Source organism: Ascaphus truei, chromosome 4 (genome assembly GCF_040206685.1).
Source record: "Ascaphus truei isolate aAscTru1 chromosome 4, aAscTru1.hap1, whole genome shotgun sequence".
In the NCBI taxonomy this organism is placed as follows: Eukaryota; Metazoa; Chordata; class Amphibia; order Anura; family Ascaphidae; genus Ascaphus; species Ascaphus truei.
The window spans coordinates 40,879,750-40,897,858 of NC_134486.1; the positions used below are offsets into that span (position 1 = coordinate 40,879,750).

The following is an 18,109-nucleotide window of genomic DNA, read 5'->3' on the forward strand; positions in this document are numbered from 1 at the left end:
AGATGCAATCCTGGAAAGTTTCTCCACTGTCGATCCATGCATGGGCCTGGACCACTCTCTTGATCTTGTTAACGTCCCTTATCATAGGGTACGCTATGTAATGACAAGGAATAATTTTATAGGTACAGTACAGTTTCTTAAACAACACTTTTTTACCTCCTGTACTGTCCAGTACTAACCTCACACGTCCATATTTCCATCCAATTCTGCGTCTCATCTTCTTTATGCTGGTCTCGGATACAGTGAGATTGTGATTTTCTGCAGAGTGTATTTGACCCTTAATGCACTCTTCTCATCATTCTCTCCACTTATTTTGTCGACCAAAAGTGTTGTCTCCCTACAATGTACAGAAAAACAACAATCCGGTAAGTTACAGTGCAGTAGGCCACAAGTACAGCACATAATTTGCAGTAAAAATAGTATAAAATTAAATAGATCTACACAATATATAGTTCTATTAATATGCAGCAATATAAACAATAGATATACTGTAGTTATATAAATATACCGAAATAACTATAAAATGAGATAGATCTACACTATATAGTTCTATTAATATGCAGCAAAATAAACAATAATAGATATACTGTATTATATAGTTATATAAATATACTTACGCGTTGGTTACCGTTGGTGTCCTCATGCGTTGTCTGTTTTTTCCGTGTGCATGATAGCACACGGTGGTTGATGGCACAACGAGGCCAGAAGCAGCTAACCAGCGTTGGATATCTGCAATTCGTTGTCCGCTCATGTACATCTCCTTAATTCTCATGCTGAGATCCTTTGAAATCTTTTAACAGGCATTGCTGCGAGTAGAAAGAAATACAAACACAAGAATGTATATTTGACGTTTAGTCGATGTGTATTCAATGTGCAATGAATCCACAAAATGGATGGTGTATTTATACGGTAATGACTCACATTAGAGTATGCCCACTTTCAACACCTGTACCTCGTCGCCATGCATGAAAGGTTACACACTTTGCATAGCCCACCACTCGATCTTTATCTGAACTTGCCCTTGTCCAGATACTGCATTGTGTTATCGGCTTCCATGGATCAACCCTTATTCTACAGGCGCAAGAAGCCACTCGCCTCTGCCGTGCCTGTCACGCAGAAAAAGCGAAAGGCGGCAGCCGTTTCCAAGCCAAGGCCAAAGCAACAGGCTAAGGCCAATAAAGAAAACCTTCTGCTGACCCCAAAGGCTAAGGGTTTTAATACACGTAAGCCTTATTATGTCAAGAAGAAATAGGTGATGTACACTCAACGCAAAACAAATGGCAACCAACCCATCGAACCCGCAGGCCACTTCCTTGTTTATGCTTCGACGACTCTGCCGCCGCTCTCGCGGAAATCTACAGCCCATCTTCTCCACTACTCGTCCACGATGCTGCCGCCGCTCTCCCGGAAACCCACAGGCCATCTTCGCCACTGCTCTTCGATGATGCTGCCACTGGTGCCCCTGAAATCCACGGGTCACTTTCTCCATTACGCTTAGACGACTCTGCCGCTTCTCGCCCGGAAATCCACAGGTCACTTTCTCCATCCCTCTTCGATGACGTTGCCACTTCTCTCCCGGAAATCCACAGGTCACCTCCTCCATCCTTCTTCGATGAGGCTGCCGCTCCTCTCCATGGAACTCCCATCTCATCCTCCGTAGCACCCATCCACCCAGATGTCCACAGCATGCCATGCACAAGAACCAGCTCGTTAGACTGCGTGCTGAATGGGTTAAGTGTGGATATCCCCGGGAACTCTACTGTGCTAGTAAAGATAGATCTGCTTTTGGAGACCATGCTAAATATGGATCAACGGATGGAGAAGATGGATCGACGGATAGAGAAGATAGAGACTGACATAGCGGGTATACATAATTTGCTCATGCCCCTGTATCCCCGACTCCGGAGCAGGAGGGTGGCATGGATGTGATGAATGGGACCTTCGACCGCCTTCCAACACCAAGCACACCCCCTCCACCAGAAGAATTTGTGTACATGTATGCCGTTGAGGAGGAGGATAACATGACAACCCCGTCAAGACCACGCCAGGAGACAACACGGCGACCAAGACAGGAGGAAAGCTTCCTCCCAGACAACCTACCCTCGCCCGCCGCCACAACACACCCGCTCACAGAAGAACACCTGCTTCCAGAACCCAACCTACATATGCTTGCATCGATACGGTGCCCGACATCATCCTGCGCGAGTTGCAACCGTCACACAGGGAAAAGTATAGGGTGATGAGTCCTGGCTTACCCCAGAAGTATGCCATGTTAATTTTTAAGCACCACGTGTCCTACAATGTGAACTACGAAGGAAATCGCGAAAAAAGGGCGCTTCCTGATAATTTAAGGACTATTATGGAGGAAGTGCGGCGCTATTTTTCAATTACAGATCCTTTAATTAAAATCGTTCTGGACTCCATTAATGGCATTTTGCGCCATACAAGGCATCGGCCCTGGAAGGACAATCTGGTGGGGATCGCATTTGCGTGACTGTTCGACTTTCTGTACTTTAATAAAGGAGATGTTGCGTGTTTTAACTTGTATTAATAAAGAAATGTTTTTACTTACTGTACACAAGACCTGCACAATTCCAGTCCCCGAGGGCCGCAAACAGGCCCGGTTTTCAAGGTTATCCTGAAAAACAGGCCTGTTTGTGGCCCTCGAGGACTGGAGTTGTGCAGGCCTGACTGACTGTTCTGTACACCATCCTACTGTAAATGTTTTTACTTTCTGTACTTTAATAAAGGGGAGATGTTGCGTTTTTTAAATTTTAGGAATAAAGAATTTTTTTAATAACACCATACTGTTAATGTGACTGTAAACCATACTGACTGACTGTAAATGTTTTGACTTTCTGTACATAAATGTTTTCACTAGCAGTAAACCATACACCTGTTGATGTTTTGAATTGCTGTACACTTAAAATGTTTTTACATTGTATTTGTAAATAAATGTTTTTGTACTTACTCCACCAATAATAGAAAATGTTGGTTTGTTTTAAATTGTTCCATTGTCTCCTTTTATACTGTAACAAAATACAGTGTTTCTAGAACATACTGTGCAGTACTGTCCAGGCGTACTGTATACTGTAGGCATGCTCAGTACTGTACATCACAAGAGTATTAAAACAATACATGCTGTACGGATATAGAATACACATATGTACTGGAATACATGTAGAATAAATGCATACTTTTTATTTTTTCGGGTTTATTATACAGTATATATAAAAAAAGTATTGTATACGGTCTGAAAACATCAGCATACTGTTTCAGGTATTCTATCCTAATCAATAACAACGACCACTAAACTGTAGACTCGGTACGTGTTTTTTTTTAAATTAGATTCAGCAATGTGCAGGCATTGTAACACAAAGCGAAATTATCCATCGAAATCCCTCCATTTGCCGTTTTCCGCATGAAATTACAACGTTTTCTTTTCTGAGGAACAAAAAAAAAAGTAAAAGTTTTACTGTAATGGTCAGTCAGTCTCCTAAAGAAGTTCCCACAGTCAGTCCCACCAATAATTTTCTCGGGGGGCGTCTCCTGTTCACATGCGCATGCGTCTACCGTCGATGTGATGACACGCATATGCGTTTCAAGAAGGTTCCAATGTGCATGCACCTAGCTTTTCACCAATTGTGCTGTATCTACTGTAGAAGCCGCTCAGCCAATGATATTGCTTACAGGAGAATCGTTTGACTTTTGAATCGCATTGATATTGATATTTTCAAAAATAAAAAAACAGAATAAAATACGGCAACATTACTCACCATAGACTTTCCCAATCAGCTGGCGCTGAGCCACTGCCAGTCCCGTATTCTTGATCATACACGTCGTTGACGGGTGACAGCGGGACTACTACACCTGTAGTCAGATGATGAGGCTGGAAATCGCTTAGGTACATGCAAGCTTGCTTGAATCTGTACGCGAAATCAGGCTCAGGCTGCAGGTATTCGGGTGGGGACAGACAGCAAGGGTTGCCGGTCACCAGGTTTTCACTGACGGTCGGACCGTTATTGGAAGCTGTCGCTGTCGCATTGCTTGCCAGCGACTGACGTTTCTTAGTTGGTTGTAACACGACCTTTCACCTTTTGCAGTCTCCATGATCATAGATACGGGAAAAACCCGGTGATACACACCAATACCCTCCAATAAAATCGGGTCAATACGAAAAAAACATGGATCGCTACATAACTTTTTCCTTATTGCACGCTTCCACACATGAGCATCTGGCGAAAATTTGTAAAAGTCATAGTTTTCGATAAAATACTGGTAAATTTGAACAACTGTTGCCATCTTATCATCTGTTGCATTAATCGCGGACTATATTAAATAAGCGTACGTTCTGTCGGGTTTTTGGAACACGGACTGCAGTTGTGCACTCATGGCGGGACTCTAAGGACAATTACCAGACCAGAAACTGTGCTTGTCTTTTTTTAATATAAAAAGCCTAAATTGATACATTATTGTAACTTCTTCCTTCAGTCCCAAGGCCAATTTACAATGGACCACTGTGGTATTTTTTTAAACACCTGCAAGTCGACACATTACTGAAGCGCATGCGCATAACAATTCATGAATATCTGCCATCTGGCGGATACGCGAAGAATTGCAACCAATTAAATCCGAACCATTATCAATAAACACATCAACCGCGCATCAACCGCGGGTGTGAATGCAACATGAATGCGGTATGAATGCGGTCAGAATGCGGCATGAACGTGGTGAAGTGCGGTGAAGTGTGTGGCATTCGGAAAAAAATCCCAGAAAAATTCGGAGATGTTGGAGAATAAAAGGGACCGCGGCTGTACTGTATATCAAAAACAGAATCTCATTAAATTACACTGCGCCTATAACTGTTTTGGCAAGATGTGCAAATATACCAAAACCCTCAATTGGGGATACTGTATGACCAAAAAATTTAAAGCAATATAATTCTACTGTACTAGTCATTATGAAAAATATACAACATATATGAATGCACAACAATAAATGTATATACTAATGAAACAATATTGTAGATGAATAACTGGGATATATACTAGTACCAATGCTTTATGCTTAAAGAAAAGTTAATGAATATATCCATAAAATGTCCAAGAAATGTTTAGTAAACCATAAAATATACATCCAGTAGCACTAAGATGCTGTCAGCCTTCTTCGTGGGCACAACTACCTCCCTTCTCACGACCAACATCCAACGTTTTTGCGTGTGTTATGAGTAAAAACTCATGCTCAAGCATTAAACAGGAAACTGCTACACTTGTATTGCTCTGCTCCCACGATCATCTCATCACGTGTCATCCCGAATGGGTGTTGCCACTTGGAGAATCCTCCGGCAACCAGAAGCATGCCCGCAGTATTCAAGTAGGAAAAGTTCCCAAACTCTTAAGCAGAGTACAGGCACATTCTATTATGGTGTCATGAATATTTCCTATGTGGCTGTTATACAAACTATTTTTTATTCTTCTTATTCTTAACTATTTACTTGAATTGTGTCTTTTGCTTTAAGACTGATACTATGGTATATACTTTCAGTATAATGAATTGGATTTTAATTTTCCATTAAAAATGTGTTTTTGTTTTTTTAAATTAGAGTTTGAATATGGTCTTTAGATATGTGCTTTGTTCTCTCTGCTTATGATATATAGGGGGTCATGCACTAAGCGCCGATAAGTCGTTTTAAGAACGCAAAGTGCTCTTAGAACGTGATGTTGCGCTGAACACAATGGCGTTCTTTGCGTTCAAGGCACGTGATGTTGCGCTGCACGCGATGGCGTTTTTTGCGTTCTTCAAGGCACTTTGCGTTCTAAAACTCACTTTTTCATGGAAATTTTTCTAAGTCCAACTTTGCACGTTCGTTACCCTGTTTGCGTTCAATTCTGCCCTTATGCGGGATACACTAAGCAACGCAACCTTAGCATACGCGAAAGTTGCGTTCAACAAAACACGTCAGCTCAAGGTAGCCGCAAAAAAAGCTGGACTTAGAAAAATTTCTTTGTTTACATTTTTGCATGCGCAAAACCCATACAACAGGCCGGCGGGTGTCCCCGGATGACCCCGCGGGGATCCCCAAGGGAGGCTGGGGGTCACACGGGTGTCCCTGGCTGACCCTGCAGGGGTCCGGTGTCCCTGACTCACCAAGCAGGGGTCCCCACGTGAGTGCAGGAGTCCCCACGGGAGTCCCGGGGTACCTGCGGGCCTGCGGTACCAATGTTGCACCTCCAAATATAATAAACAATATTTATAACTAAATACACCCCCCTAACTCATGCAATACAGTAATGGGCAAAATTACTATTATCCACATATGGATAATAATGCATTTGCCCATTTTAAATACATATAAATTACAATAAATACAGTAAATACATATTACACTTACCTTTTACAGGCACCCACGATCAAGGCCGTCTTCATCCTCATCTTCACCCTGCCCATGTCCCTCCAGTGCTACAAAACATACACAACAATCAACATATCCAATGTAATGTCCCCTAAATGTAATGTCATTAACCGCTACAGTCATTAAGGGGTTAACCCACCCTCACCCACCACTCGGGAGGCCTAAATACCCTCCCCCACTACCCATCCCGTGAGGCATAACCACCCTCACCTACTAACACGGGCGGGAGGCCTACCCACATACCCTTGGGGACAATACCCCCTTCCCCCACCCCCAGTACCCAGAAGAAAAACAATACACAGCCCCACAATAAACATCATTATATTTATTCTATACATAACCCACCCCCTGTGCCCACCCATAAATACATGATTTATTATTTTACATACAGGGTTAATACCCCAGGTCCATGGGAGTCCCCGGTGGGCCTGACGGGTGACCTCACAGTAGCCCAGCACCATGTTTCAAACAGGGTCTGGAGGCCTATGGGTGGTCACCGCCAGGCGCCATGATCCACCAGGTGGTCTCCGTTGGTCACCGTGGGCCACAATTGGGTCCCCACGGGTAGGACCACGGCTGTCTGGGCAGCCCCGGATCAGACCCACAGGTGTCTGAGGGGCCTCGGGTGGTTCCCACGGGGGTCTGGGGGCCCTCGGGTGGTCCCTACAGGTCTGCGGTGCCCCCACAGATGTGTGGCCACCGGTTCTTCCCCGCAGGTGTCCCCCGTGGACCCGGCAGCCGTTTACCCGTGAGAAGCCCGAGGAGACCGCAGGTGGTCTCCATAGGTCCCCCGCAGACCAAAAGGAACCAACCCTGTATGTAAAAAAAATTAAACCTGTTCTATACGTTAAATACATCAACCCCCCCCAACACATACAGTACAATAATGTGCAAAATAACAATTATCCAGATAGGGATAATAGATTATTTGCTCATTATTAAACACATTAACTAGCATAATAAAATAAATAAAGTTCTACTGACCTCATCAATAAGAAGCCCCCTCGACAGCAAAATCTGTGTCCTCCGTTGCCAACAAAATACATAGCCAATACATTGCAATTACATTCTGATATCAATGAACCCCTTAATCACCTTATCGGATAATAACCGTAAAGGTAATTAAGGGGTTAAGCCACCCTGGCCCGATACCCACCCTTCACACATTCATTTGTACAGTGGCTTCATCATGCAACTATATATATATATATATATGTATATATATATATATATATATATATACACACACATGATGAACCAATATACAAATGATAACCCTTAAACATTTCTTTGTATTGGTTCATCAAAAATATGCTCTAATAAAAATACCACTTCTCCATATCAGCCACAGTAAAATAAAATCCTATTTCTTAAAAAAATCAATCTCATCATCCAATCAAAAGCATCAAATGCCAATCAAAACATTGAATTTACATTGCATACATGATGCATAAAATCTATGCACCATGTACACTCTGGAATATTTTATTCTTAACATTGATGTGCAAACAAAATACCATTAAATCCAAACAAATATACTATTTAAACCAAGCAAATCAACAGAAATCAATTAGCATTCATTAATCAAATCCCAAAACAATTAAAATATCCTCCATAACAATTACACAATTAACTATTTTAATCGTTAAACAAAAAAAGTTACCATCAGACAAAATATAAGTATCAAAAAGAATACAATATACAAAAGCAAGCCTCACCATGACCTAAAGTATAGCATAGAACACCAAAAATTACATCTATCTAATTCCAAAATACATTACACACACATTTATGCATAGCAGCATAGCCAAAAACATTTTAAAGACAGCAAAACAAGCATTTCCTAATAAACCATTTCTTACCCTGTATGTATATATTGATCTAGACATACATACATACATACATACATACATACATACATACAGTGGCAAGAAATGATCTGTAATGTTTATAGCGTCCATGTCGCGTACCGATGCCCCATACCTTGCCCTGTAACTCGGGAAGCAGGGTGTCTCTGAGGCAGAAATCAATGCGGTTCAGCTCAGGGGACCCCTGCTCCGGCACACTATTATTAAAATGTACATTAATGCCGTTTCATTATCATAGCGGATAGCCGCTACGGTAAGGAATTATTGTTTATTGATATGTATGTTTTGACAATAGTGTAGATGTGTAGGGGGTCTCCTGAGCTGAACCGCATTGGTTTCAGCCTCGGGGGCCCCCTACTTCAGGAGATACAGGCCCCGTTATGGGGTTCCGGTATCCCCTGCAGAATGTAAATATCCCGGTCACGTGACGCGGGAGCTTGAAAGTACAGGGGATACCAGCACACCATACCGGGGCCTGTATCTCCTGAAGTAGGGGGCCCCAGGACCTGAAACCAATTCGGTTCAGCTCCGGAGACCCCCTGCTCATGTACACTATTATTAAAATGTATTTATTTAGTGTACGATCGCCTGTAACAGCCTTGCATGGAGATACAGGATCTCCATGTAAATGTTACAAGCGGCTTTTTTCTATCAGCTAGCGTACGTAAAGTTTAAGAACGCTAGCAGGGGAAAAAAAGCAACCCGTACGCTGTGGCTGTTTTGAGCCCGTACGTTAGAAAATGGGATCAAGGCCTTAGTGAATCGCGTCTCCGGCTTCACTTTTTAACGGACGTACTTTTTGTTTTCATCCGGACGCAAAAGCCTTGAGCTTAGTGCATAGCCCCCGTAGTGTTATAAATGGAATATAAAATATAAAAGTGTTTTTGAATATTTATCCATAAATATATAGTTATTAAATCCACACAGCATTTTAATAAACAGATGGTGTAGTACAGAATGATATTATATTGCAAGGGGTAAGTAGAACGTTTTTTATTTACTTTATTTATGCTTCATGGCTAAAGTTATGTTTAATAATGGGCAAATAATCTATTATCCATATCTGGATAATAGTTATTTTGCCAATTACTGTACTGTATGTGTTTTGGTGGGGGGAGTGTGTATTTATTGAAATGTAGGGCCCCTACCCGAGGGCCCCCAGACACTCGTGGGGATGACCCGGGACCCCCAGACAACTGCGGGGCCACCCATGGACCTTGTTGGGGCCCGTGGGGACCACCTGAGGGCCCCCAGGCACCCATGGGCCCCTCCTCGGGGTGCACTGTGGGGCCTTCGGACACCCGTGGGGACCACTGGGGACCCCCGTCGGCCTGTGGTATTAATCCTTTGTGTAAAATAAATAAATAATGGTTTTATGTGGGGGCACAAGGTGAGTGGGTTGTGTATTGTTATTTAAATATTATAATGGTTTATTGGGGGCCTAGGAGGTGGGTAGTGGGTCTGTTGTGTGTATTTTTTTATTGTGGGTAGCAGGGGGTGGGTGAAGGGGTGTTGTCCCCAAGAATGGGTGTTTAAGCCTACCGGGTGGGGGTGGGGGAGGGTGGGTTATTTATACATTATTTTTATATATTTATTTTGTGGTACTTTATGGCTTGAAACGTCGGCTCCAGAGACTCTGCAGTCATGCTTATGCCTTATGCCTTTTGCTTTGTGTGATTGACTTTACATCATTTTGTATTTTTTCACTACTTTTTGTGATTGCATTTTGTATCCAAGTAAAGAGTTAACTGCTGAGACCTCGTTTGAGTCTTCCAATTCCTTTCACTGTGCTGGATGATCCAATGGTTTCCTCCTAAGCAAAATTATCAGTTCATATCTACGTGATATCTGTAATGAAACATTGTTGCAAGTACAGTATTTTGCTTCTGAAGAAATGTAGTAGGTTCTAATACTGTACCTTCTCGGGTTCCACATAGATGAAATTATATTGTACACAGCTATCGATCCCTCCCATTATTGAAGTGAAACTTCTTTAGTGGCACCTCATTCCTAATGGGACAAAAATGGATTGTGGGGATAGAAAATGAAACGGATGTGACGTCAAAGTGCTGACGTCACAGTGCTGGCAGTTGAGGCCAGGCTTTGTTCTGGCAAATCATATGCGGCGGCGGCGGCGATAGCCACCGGCGCCGCTCCTAACCATCTTTGCTCCCCCCCAAACGGTCCCCCCCACGTGCTCAACATTTACTCACCGCCGCAGCTCCTAACGAGCTCTGCTCCCCCCACCCGCTGACATGCGCCGGCGCTAGCCCTCAAAATTTAATTGCCGCCACTCCCTGCTGACCTCCCTCGGCCGAGGCATGGAACGGGGGGGGGGTAGAGTGAGCTGCGTTCCCCACAGCACCATCAGAAGGGGACCGCTGCAGCGCTCCCCTCGAAGCCAGCTCCCGCTGACGATGACGCGCTGCCCCCCTTCCCCCGCCGACACTGCCTCTGCCCACGCAGCACTTCCGGAGGGGGGGGGGCTTTATTAAGGTATCTGCCCGGTGCCCGGTGCGGCCGCGTCTCGCTGGGGGGTGGGAGGGGAGGAGAGACTCAGGCAGAGCCGCCGCGGGTCCGCAGCTCTGGCTGTCTGTGAGGGGAGTAGGAGAGTCTCAGGCAGAGCCGCCGCGGGTCCGCAGCTCTGCCTGTCTGTGAGGGGGGGGAGGAGAGACTCAGGCAGAGCCGCCGCGGGTCCGCAGCTCTACCTGCCTGTGAGGGGGGGGGGAGAGACCAAGACAGAGCCGCCGCGGGTCCGCAGCTCTGCCTGTCTGTAAGGGGGTGTGAGGGGAGGAGGAGAGTCTCAGGCAGAGCCGCCGCTGGTCCGCAGCTCTGCCTGCCTTTGAGGGGGGGGGGAGTCAGGAGAGAGGGCGCAGGACACAGAAAGAGAGACACACATACACTGACAGACACACACACATACATATACACACACACACATACATATACACACACACACACACTGACTGACACACATACACACACACTGACTGACACACACACACACTGACTGACACACATACACACACACTGACTGACACACATGCACACACACTGACACACATACACACTGACTGACACACACACACACACACACACACACTGACACACACACACACACACACACACACACACTGACTGACACACATATACACACACACACTGACTGACACACACACATACACACACACACACTGACTGACACACACACATACACACACTGACTGACACACACACTAGGGGGGCGCAAACTTTTTTCCCTGCGCCCCCCTGACGGCTGTCCCCTCGCTCCCGCGCCCCCCCCAACCCCAACTTACCCGCGCTCCGGCGTAATGACGTCACGTTGCCATAGCAACGTGACGTCACATGAGCTCGCAGCGTCATTTTGACGCCGCGTTGCCATGGCGCCGCAGGGAGGAAGCCGCCGGAGCCACGGTAAGTTAGGTTTACAGAGGCCCTGCAGCTCCCCCGGCACTTAATTTAAGTGCCTTCGGGAAGCGCGCGGGGCCTCTGTAAACCCCGCGCCCCCCGTCGGCAGTGTCGCGCCCCCCCTGGGGGTCGCGCCCCACAGTTTGCGCACCGCTGCACTAACTGACAAACATACACACACACACACACGCACACTGACACACATATGCACGCACACTGACTGACACACATACACTCACTGACTGACACACATACACTCACTGACTGACACACATACACTCACTGACCGACACAGAGAGACATTCACACAACACAGAGAGACATACACTGACACACACACACATTGACTGACACACACACTGACTGACACACATGCAAACACTGACTGACACACATGCACACACTGACACACACACTGACTGACACACACACACACACACTGACTGATACGCACGCACACTGACACACATACACACACTGACCGACACAGAGAGACATTCACACAACACAGAGAGAGACATACTGACTGACACACACACTCACACACTGACTGACACACACACACACACACACATTGACTGACACACTGACTGACACACATGCACACACTGACTGACACATATGCACACACTGACTGACACACATGCACACACTGACTGACACACATGAACACACTGACTGACACACATACACACACTGACTGACACACATACACACACTGACTGACACACATACACACTGACTGACACACATACACACACTGACTGACACACATACATAATCTCTGACTGACACACATACATACTCACTGACTGACACATACACTGACTGACACGTGTGCCGAGCACGCGCGTTATAAGTCAATTTCTGTGCCTCCTCTGCCTCCTCTGCATCTCCATGTACAGCAAGTTTTCATTCTCATTATCCTGCTGTTCCACTTTTGTGCTATATTATGTATAAGACTTTCTCATCTCTTCCCATTTATCTCTATTAAACCATACTGCCCTCTATCTTTCAAACTCATTCCTATCAGTTTTCGCCAAGCAATCCATCTCATCTGAAATGTTTACATTTTCTATGAAATAATCTAAATACATTAATTTACACACCTGTCAATGCACAATAAACCTAACACAATTTGACTTTACTGTTTTTATAGGCCTCCAAATGTGCTACTTATATTGTAAATGTTACAGGAAAGGGATTTTTAAAAATACTTTTTATATGTGTAACGGGTTTCCCCCCCCCCCAATCTCACATTGGCCCGGGTACTCTAATAACCAACCCCCATTACGTGTTAGTGTTTGGGGGTGCACCTGTAGGCAACAGGACTCCTGAGTCTCCCGCTTGTTGTTATTAGGGGATTTCCAGCAGGACAGGAAGCTGAGGTAGTGGGTGCGAGTTCAACTTACATCATGTGCAGCGCCTCCACCTCATCAGGATCTGTGCTTCCGCAGGGAGATGGTCCTGGTGAGGAACTCCTTCTTGGTGGTGACTGCCACTGTTGAGTAATTTTACACTCACACAGCGGGGGTATCGTTAACAAGGCCATCTTTATTGCAGATTGGGATGTAGCAGGCTGCCCCATGCAGCTGCCGGCTGTAGCCGCACATCTCTCCGTGCTGTCCCTTTGCCAGGTATGCCCTCCCAAATTGAAGTGGGATTCCCTCTTCTCCTAGGGAGATCCTCTCTGTGCCAGGTCCCTGGACACAGAGTGGCTTAGACAGGCTGATTGGTCAACCTGGACCGCTAGTTACTTCACTAGGGTCACAAAGTGTTCCTACAATCCCTTTGCAGGAAAGCACAACTTCCCAACAACTTTCCACAGCTGCTGGAACACACTGTAACTAACTGTGTTGTGCCTTATATACTTCAGGAGGCAGGCGCATTCCTGATGTCACTATCCAGGGACTCAGAGCATACAGCCACTCCCCTCCATACATAGGGCACCTCACCATGGTGTGAGGGAAAACCTCCATAACTACTGCTGGCATACCCATACTTATCAGGACTTACTGCCAACAGAGAGGAAAGTAATATACCATTATTATGCATGGCTATATATGTATCTTCTCTTAAGTCAGTATTCTATAATCCGTCACCATACTTTATTGTATTTATACTAGTTCTGAAATTAAAAGAAATGTGTCTGACTTGAGTGACAAACAGTAGACTATATATATGAGGTAATTTGCAGTGTAAACAAGTTTGTAATGTTACATATTAAATCAGGCGTTCCCATCTCCAGTCCTCTAGACCCCCAACAGGCCAGGTTTTAAGGCTATGAGCCACTGATTGAGCCACCTGTGCTGCAGCAGGGATATCCTGAAAACCTGACCTGTTGAGGACTGGAGTTGATAACTCCTGTATTAAATGATTCAGTACTAATTATTATCTTTATGTACACTAGGCATTAAAGTACAATTCAGAACCAAGGAACCAGAGGGGTTGATTCTCTGCGCTGTGTCAGCTGGAATGCAAGAAGAATACTTTGCACTTCAAATAAGAAATGGACGCCCTTACTTCCTTTTTGATCCACAGGTACAGTAATGAGCAAACTGGTGAAAAAGATCTCTATCAAAGATCCCAAAGGCATCTTGTGCATTTAATGGTTTAAGATGATGAGGCATTTGCTGTTTCCATTTTTCCTATTGATCCAGGTTAATGGGTTCTTTAAAACCTTTGATGATTGAAGTTCTTTGGGAAAGAACTATTGAAGCACCCAAGGCTTTTTCCAATTTAATTAGTTATCTATTTACTACTACTTTAAATTTTATGGATAACACTGGCAAGTGTAAAAATATGCTGACCTTGCTAATATCACTGTGATAACATGTGATTCCCAGTTGGCGAGGTTTGTTCTGTTAGCATTTATTCCGTGAATAAAAAAAAAATATATTGTTAAAATAATTTATGTTCATAATCTCATAATCTAACAATTCCACTCCCCTAAACTGCAGTGCTGTTTTTCAGTATCTACTGAAAATTAACACTTTTTACTTTGATTGTTACTTTTGTGGCAAAGATAAACCAAGAACATAGTAATGTTAAGTAAAAGAGGTTTCAGTAGCACGTTTCTGTAATTTATCAATTATTGTTTTACTTTAATACTCTATACAGGCATACCCCGGTTTAAGGACACTCACTTTAAGTACACTCGCGAGTAAGGACATATCGCCCAAAAGGCAAACGCCAGCTCACGCATGCGCCTTTCAGCACGTCCTGAACTGCAATACCGGCTCCCTACCTGTACCGAAACTGTGCGCAAGCGGGAGACTATAGAGCCTGTTACACATGCGTTATTTACATCAGTTATGCACATATATGACGATTGCAGTACAGTACATGCATCGATAAGTGGGAAAAAGGTAGTGCTTTACTTTAAGTACATTTTCACTTTACATACATGCTTTGGTCCCATTGCATACTTTAATGCGGGGTATGCCTGTATGTCTCTTTTCATTTGAGTGCATCATTGTGTCTTGTAAATGCACAGGGGCAGAGCATGAAACATCTTAAAAATTCATGTAGACAAACCTCAAACTTTTTTTTCCCCCTGGCATATTATTTTAAATGCTGAAAGCTTTAAATAGGGTCTCATTCTTCAGTCTTCATATTTTTTATGAAGAGCCCTCAAATGTCACTCATTGGTATAAACCAATTCTGTATCTGTGTGCATTCCTCTTGCAAAAACTTGCATTATTCTTATCTACAGTAGTCATTCTTGATCCAAGCTCTGAATTATCGTCTGTATTCATTTTTAGTTTCTGTCATGTGTCTCAAGGTCCAGTGGATATTTCCATTTTGGAAACACTTATGTAGATCACATCATCTCAGCGGGTGTCCCGTTGGTTCCTCAACATATTGATTCTGAGCATTTCCTTGTATATCTCTTTTACCTAATTATAGACAGCCTTATTAATACTCCTCCATCAAATCTTATACTCTTATATCTAGAAAAATACTGCCTCAGGAGGGCATTATCTCTCCTTTTAATGGTTTTCCTCACTCCTCAGCCTGCCACCAGTGTGACGACTAGCCTATTGTGGTGATCTAATCGATGTGTCTACCACTTATCTTCCCCTTCCAGAACACTATAGCCTAAGGGTTAAAGGCAGACAACTAAATAACATATACTGCTTTCTTATTTTGAAATTGGCAAAACCTATTCTGTGTTAGTATATTCATTCAATGTATTCTGATGTTTCCATGTCTAACAGCACAAGTATTTGAAGGGTGCTTGGAATGAAAGAACAGGGGATTGTAAATATCAGAGGATTTGGAAAGACGAGAAACTCTTCATAATTGTGACTCCATTAGCTGCATTTAGCGCCTCACTAATTATATGTTTTGATTCTCTTAAAGACTATCATTTGTTGACATTGTTGATAGCCCCATCACACCTAGACCACTTTTATGACACAAAATGGGGATACAATGACAGCCTAACACACAGAAGTTATTACTTCCAGTGAGTGTACATTATATGTTTCAGAACCCTTGGCTAACACTCTTTAATGTTCACTTATGTATTGGTATATAAAGGATGTTGAAATGCTTCTCATGTCATCATTTTAAAAACAGAAATGCAAGAACAGGGTGCAGTGTGCTGCATTAGAGCTTAGTGGATTTTCGTCCATGTTTAGGATTTGAAACATATATAATTGCAAACCACTCTAAACATTTAACTTCACTCTTCATTTCTTTACTGATACAAGTGAAACGGAAGAACTAAAATGGGCTGAAAATGTTTTCAAATTAGAAAAACAAAACGAAATAGTATTGAACTATTTATTGGCAACTTTAACCATTGCAAACATTTGAATATATTTAGAGGGTAAATCTATATAGTCCAAAGAGGTAAATCTATATAGTCCAGAGAGGCATTTTGGACCATTTTGTCTGACAATCCAGATTGACTTGGGGTGTTTGAGGGTAAGAGAGAGGGGTGTGTGAGAGGACAGAGACTAGAGATCGGAGATGGAGAGGGGGGAAAGAGGATGAGGGAGAGAGTATGACGGGAAGGAGGAGAGATAAAGAGGGGGGAGAGTATGAAGGGAGAGAGGGGGAAAGTGGAGAGGGAGCAGAGTGAGGTGGAAGAGGAAGAGAGGGGGAGAGAGAGTGAGAGATGGGGAGGGCAGAGAAAGGTGGAGAGAAAGATGAGAGATGGGGAGAGGTGGTGGGGTGGGTGAGAGAGACGGAGATAGAAGAGGTAGGATGGGAGAGCATGGGATGAGAGTGAAGTGGGGAGAGAGGGAAGAGGGGAAGACGGAGGGAGAGAGGCTGATGAGAGAGAGGGGAGAATGGGGAGTGAGGGATGATGAGCAGAAGGAGGGGGTAAAGTGAGAGGAGGGATAAGGCAGATGAGAGGGGGAGAGATGGGGAAAAGAGAGAGGGGAGGGGGAGAGAGATGGGGAAAAGAGGGGCAATAAGGGGGAGAAACAAGGAATGAGTGGGAGAAATGCAGAGAGGGGGATGATGGGGATAGAGGGAGGGAAAGAGATGGTGGGAGAGTGTGAGGGTGGAAAAGTGAAGGGGAGGGAGAGTGGGGACAATGGAGATGGAGCAGAGAGAGTGGGGAGAGTGAGGTGAGAGTGAGGGGGCAGAGGTTGAGGGGGGGAAGAGAGGGTGCAGGAGAGGAGAGAGAGAGAGAGAGAGAGAGGAGGATGTTGAGAGGAGAGATAGGGGAGAGGGAAGAGTGAGGATGGAGAGGGTGTAGGGGAAGAGGAGCAGGGAAGAAAGGGAGAGAGCACAGGGGGGATAGTCATGGCGAGAGAAAAAGTTGGAGAGAGAGGGAGGAGGTAGAGGGGGAGAAGAGATGAAGGAGAGAGACAGGGGTAGAGAGAGGGGAAAGAGAAAGGTGGGGAGGAGGGAAGAGAGAGGTTGGGAGGGGGGATGAGAGGTGGCGAGAGGTGTGGGGGAGGAAGAATGAGTGTTGGGGAAGAGAGTGGACGTGGGAGGGAAGAAGGGGAAAGAAGCGAAGGGGATGAGTGGGGGAGAGAGACGTGGGGGAAAAGAGAGGGACGGAGAGAGAGGGGGGAGGGAAAGGGAGATGAAGAGATGAGGGAGAGAGACAGGGGTAGAGAGAGGGGAAGAGAAAGGTGGAGAGGAGGGAAGAGAGGTTGGGAGGGGGGATGAGAGGTGGGCGAGAGGTGCCGGGGAGGAAAAATGAGAGTTGGGGGAGAGAGTGGACATGGGAAAGAAGAAGGGTGAGGGATAGAGGGTTGGAAAGAGGCAAAGGGGATGAGTGGGGGAGAGAAAGGTGGGGGAAAAGAGAGGGACGGAGAGGGGGGAATAGGAGGCGGGAAGAGTGGGGAAGAGGGAGGTGGAGAAATAGAGAGGCAAGCAAGGGGGAATATAGAGGAGGTGAGGGAGAGGGGTTGGGGAGGGGTAGAAAGGA

General features: G+C 44.8%; 1 protein-coding gene across 6 annotated transcripts in view; it reads left to right on the plus strand.

The window, feature by feature from the left end:
- USH2A (usherin) overlaps positions 1–18,109 on the plus strand; it is a 942,943-nt gene that overhangs the window by 285,361 nt on the left and 639,473 nt on the right. For all 6 annotated transcript variants that reach the window (XM_075595608.1, XM_075595610.1, XM_075595609.1 and 3 more), the window contains one exon: positions 14,120–14,250. In XM_075595608.1, coding sequence (XP_075451723.1) covers positions 14,120–14,250 — 131 coding nt within the window. The remainder of the gene's footprint in view (positions 1–14,119; positions 14,251–18,109) is intronic.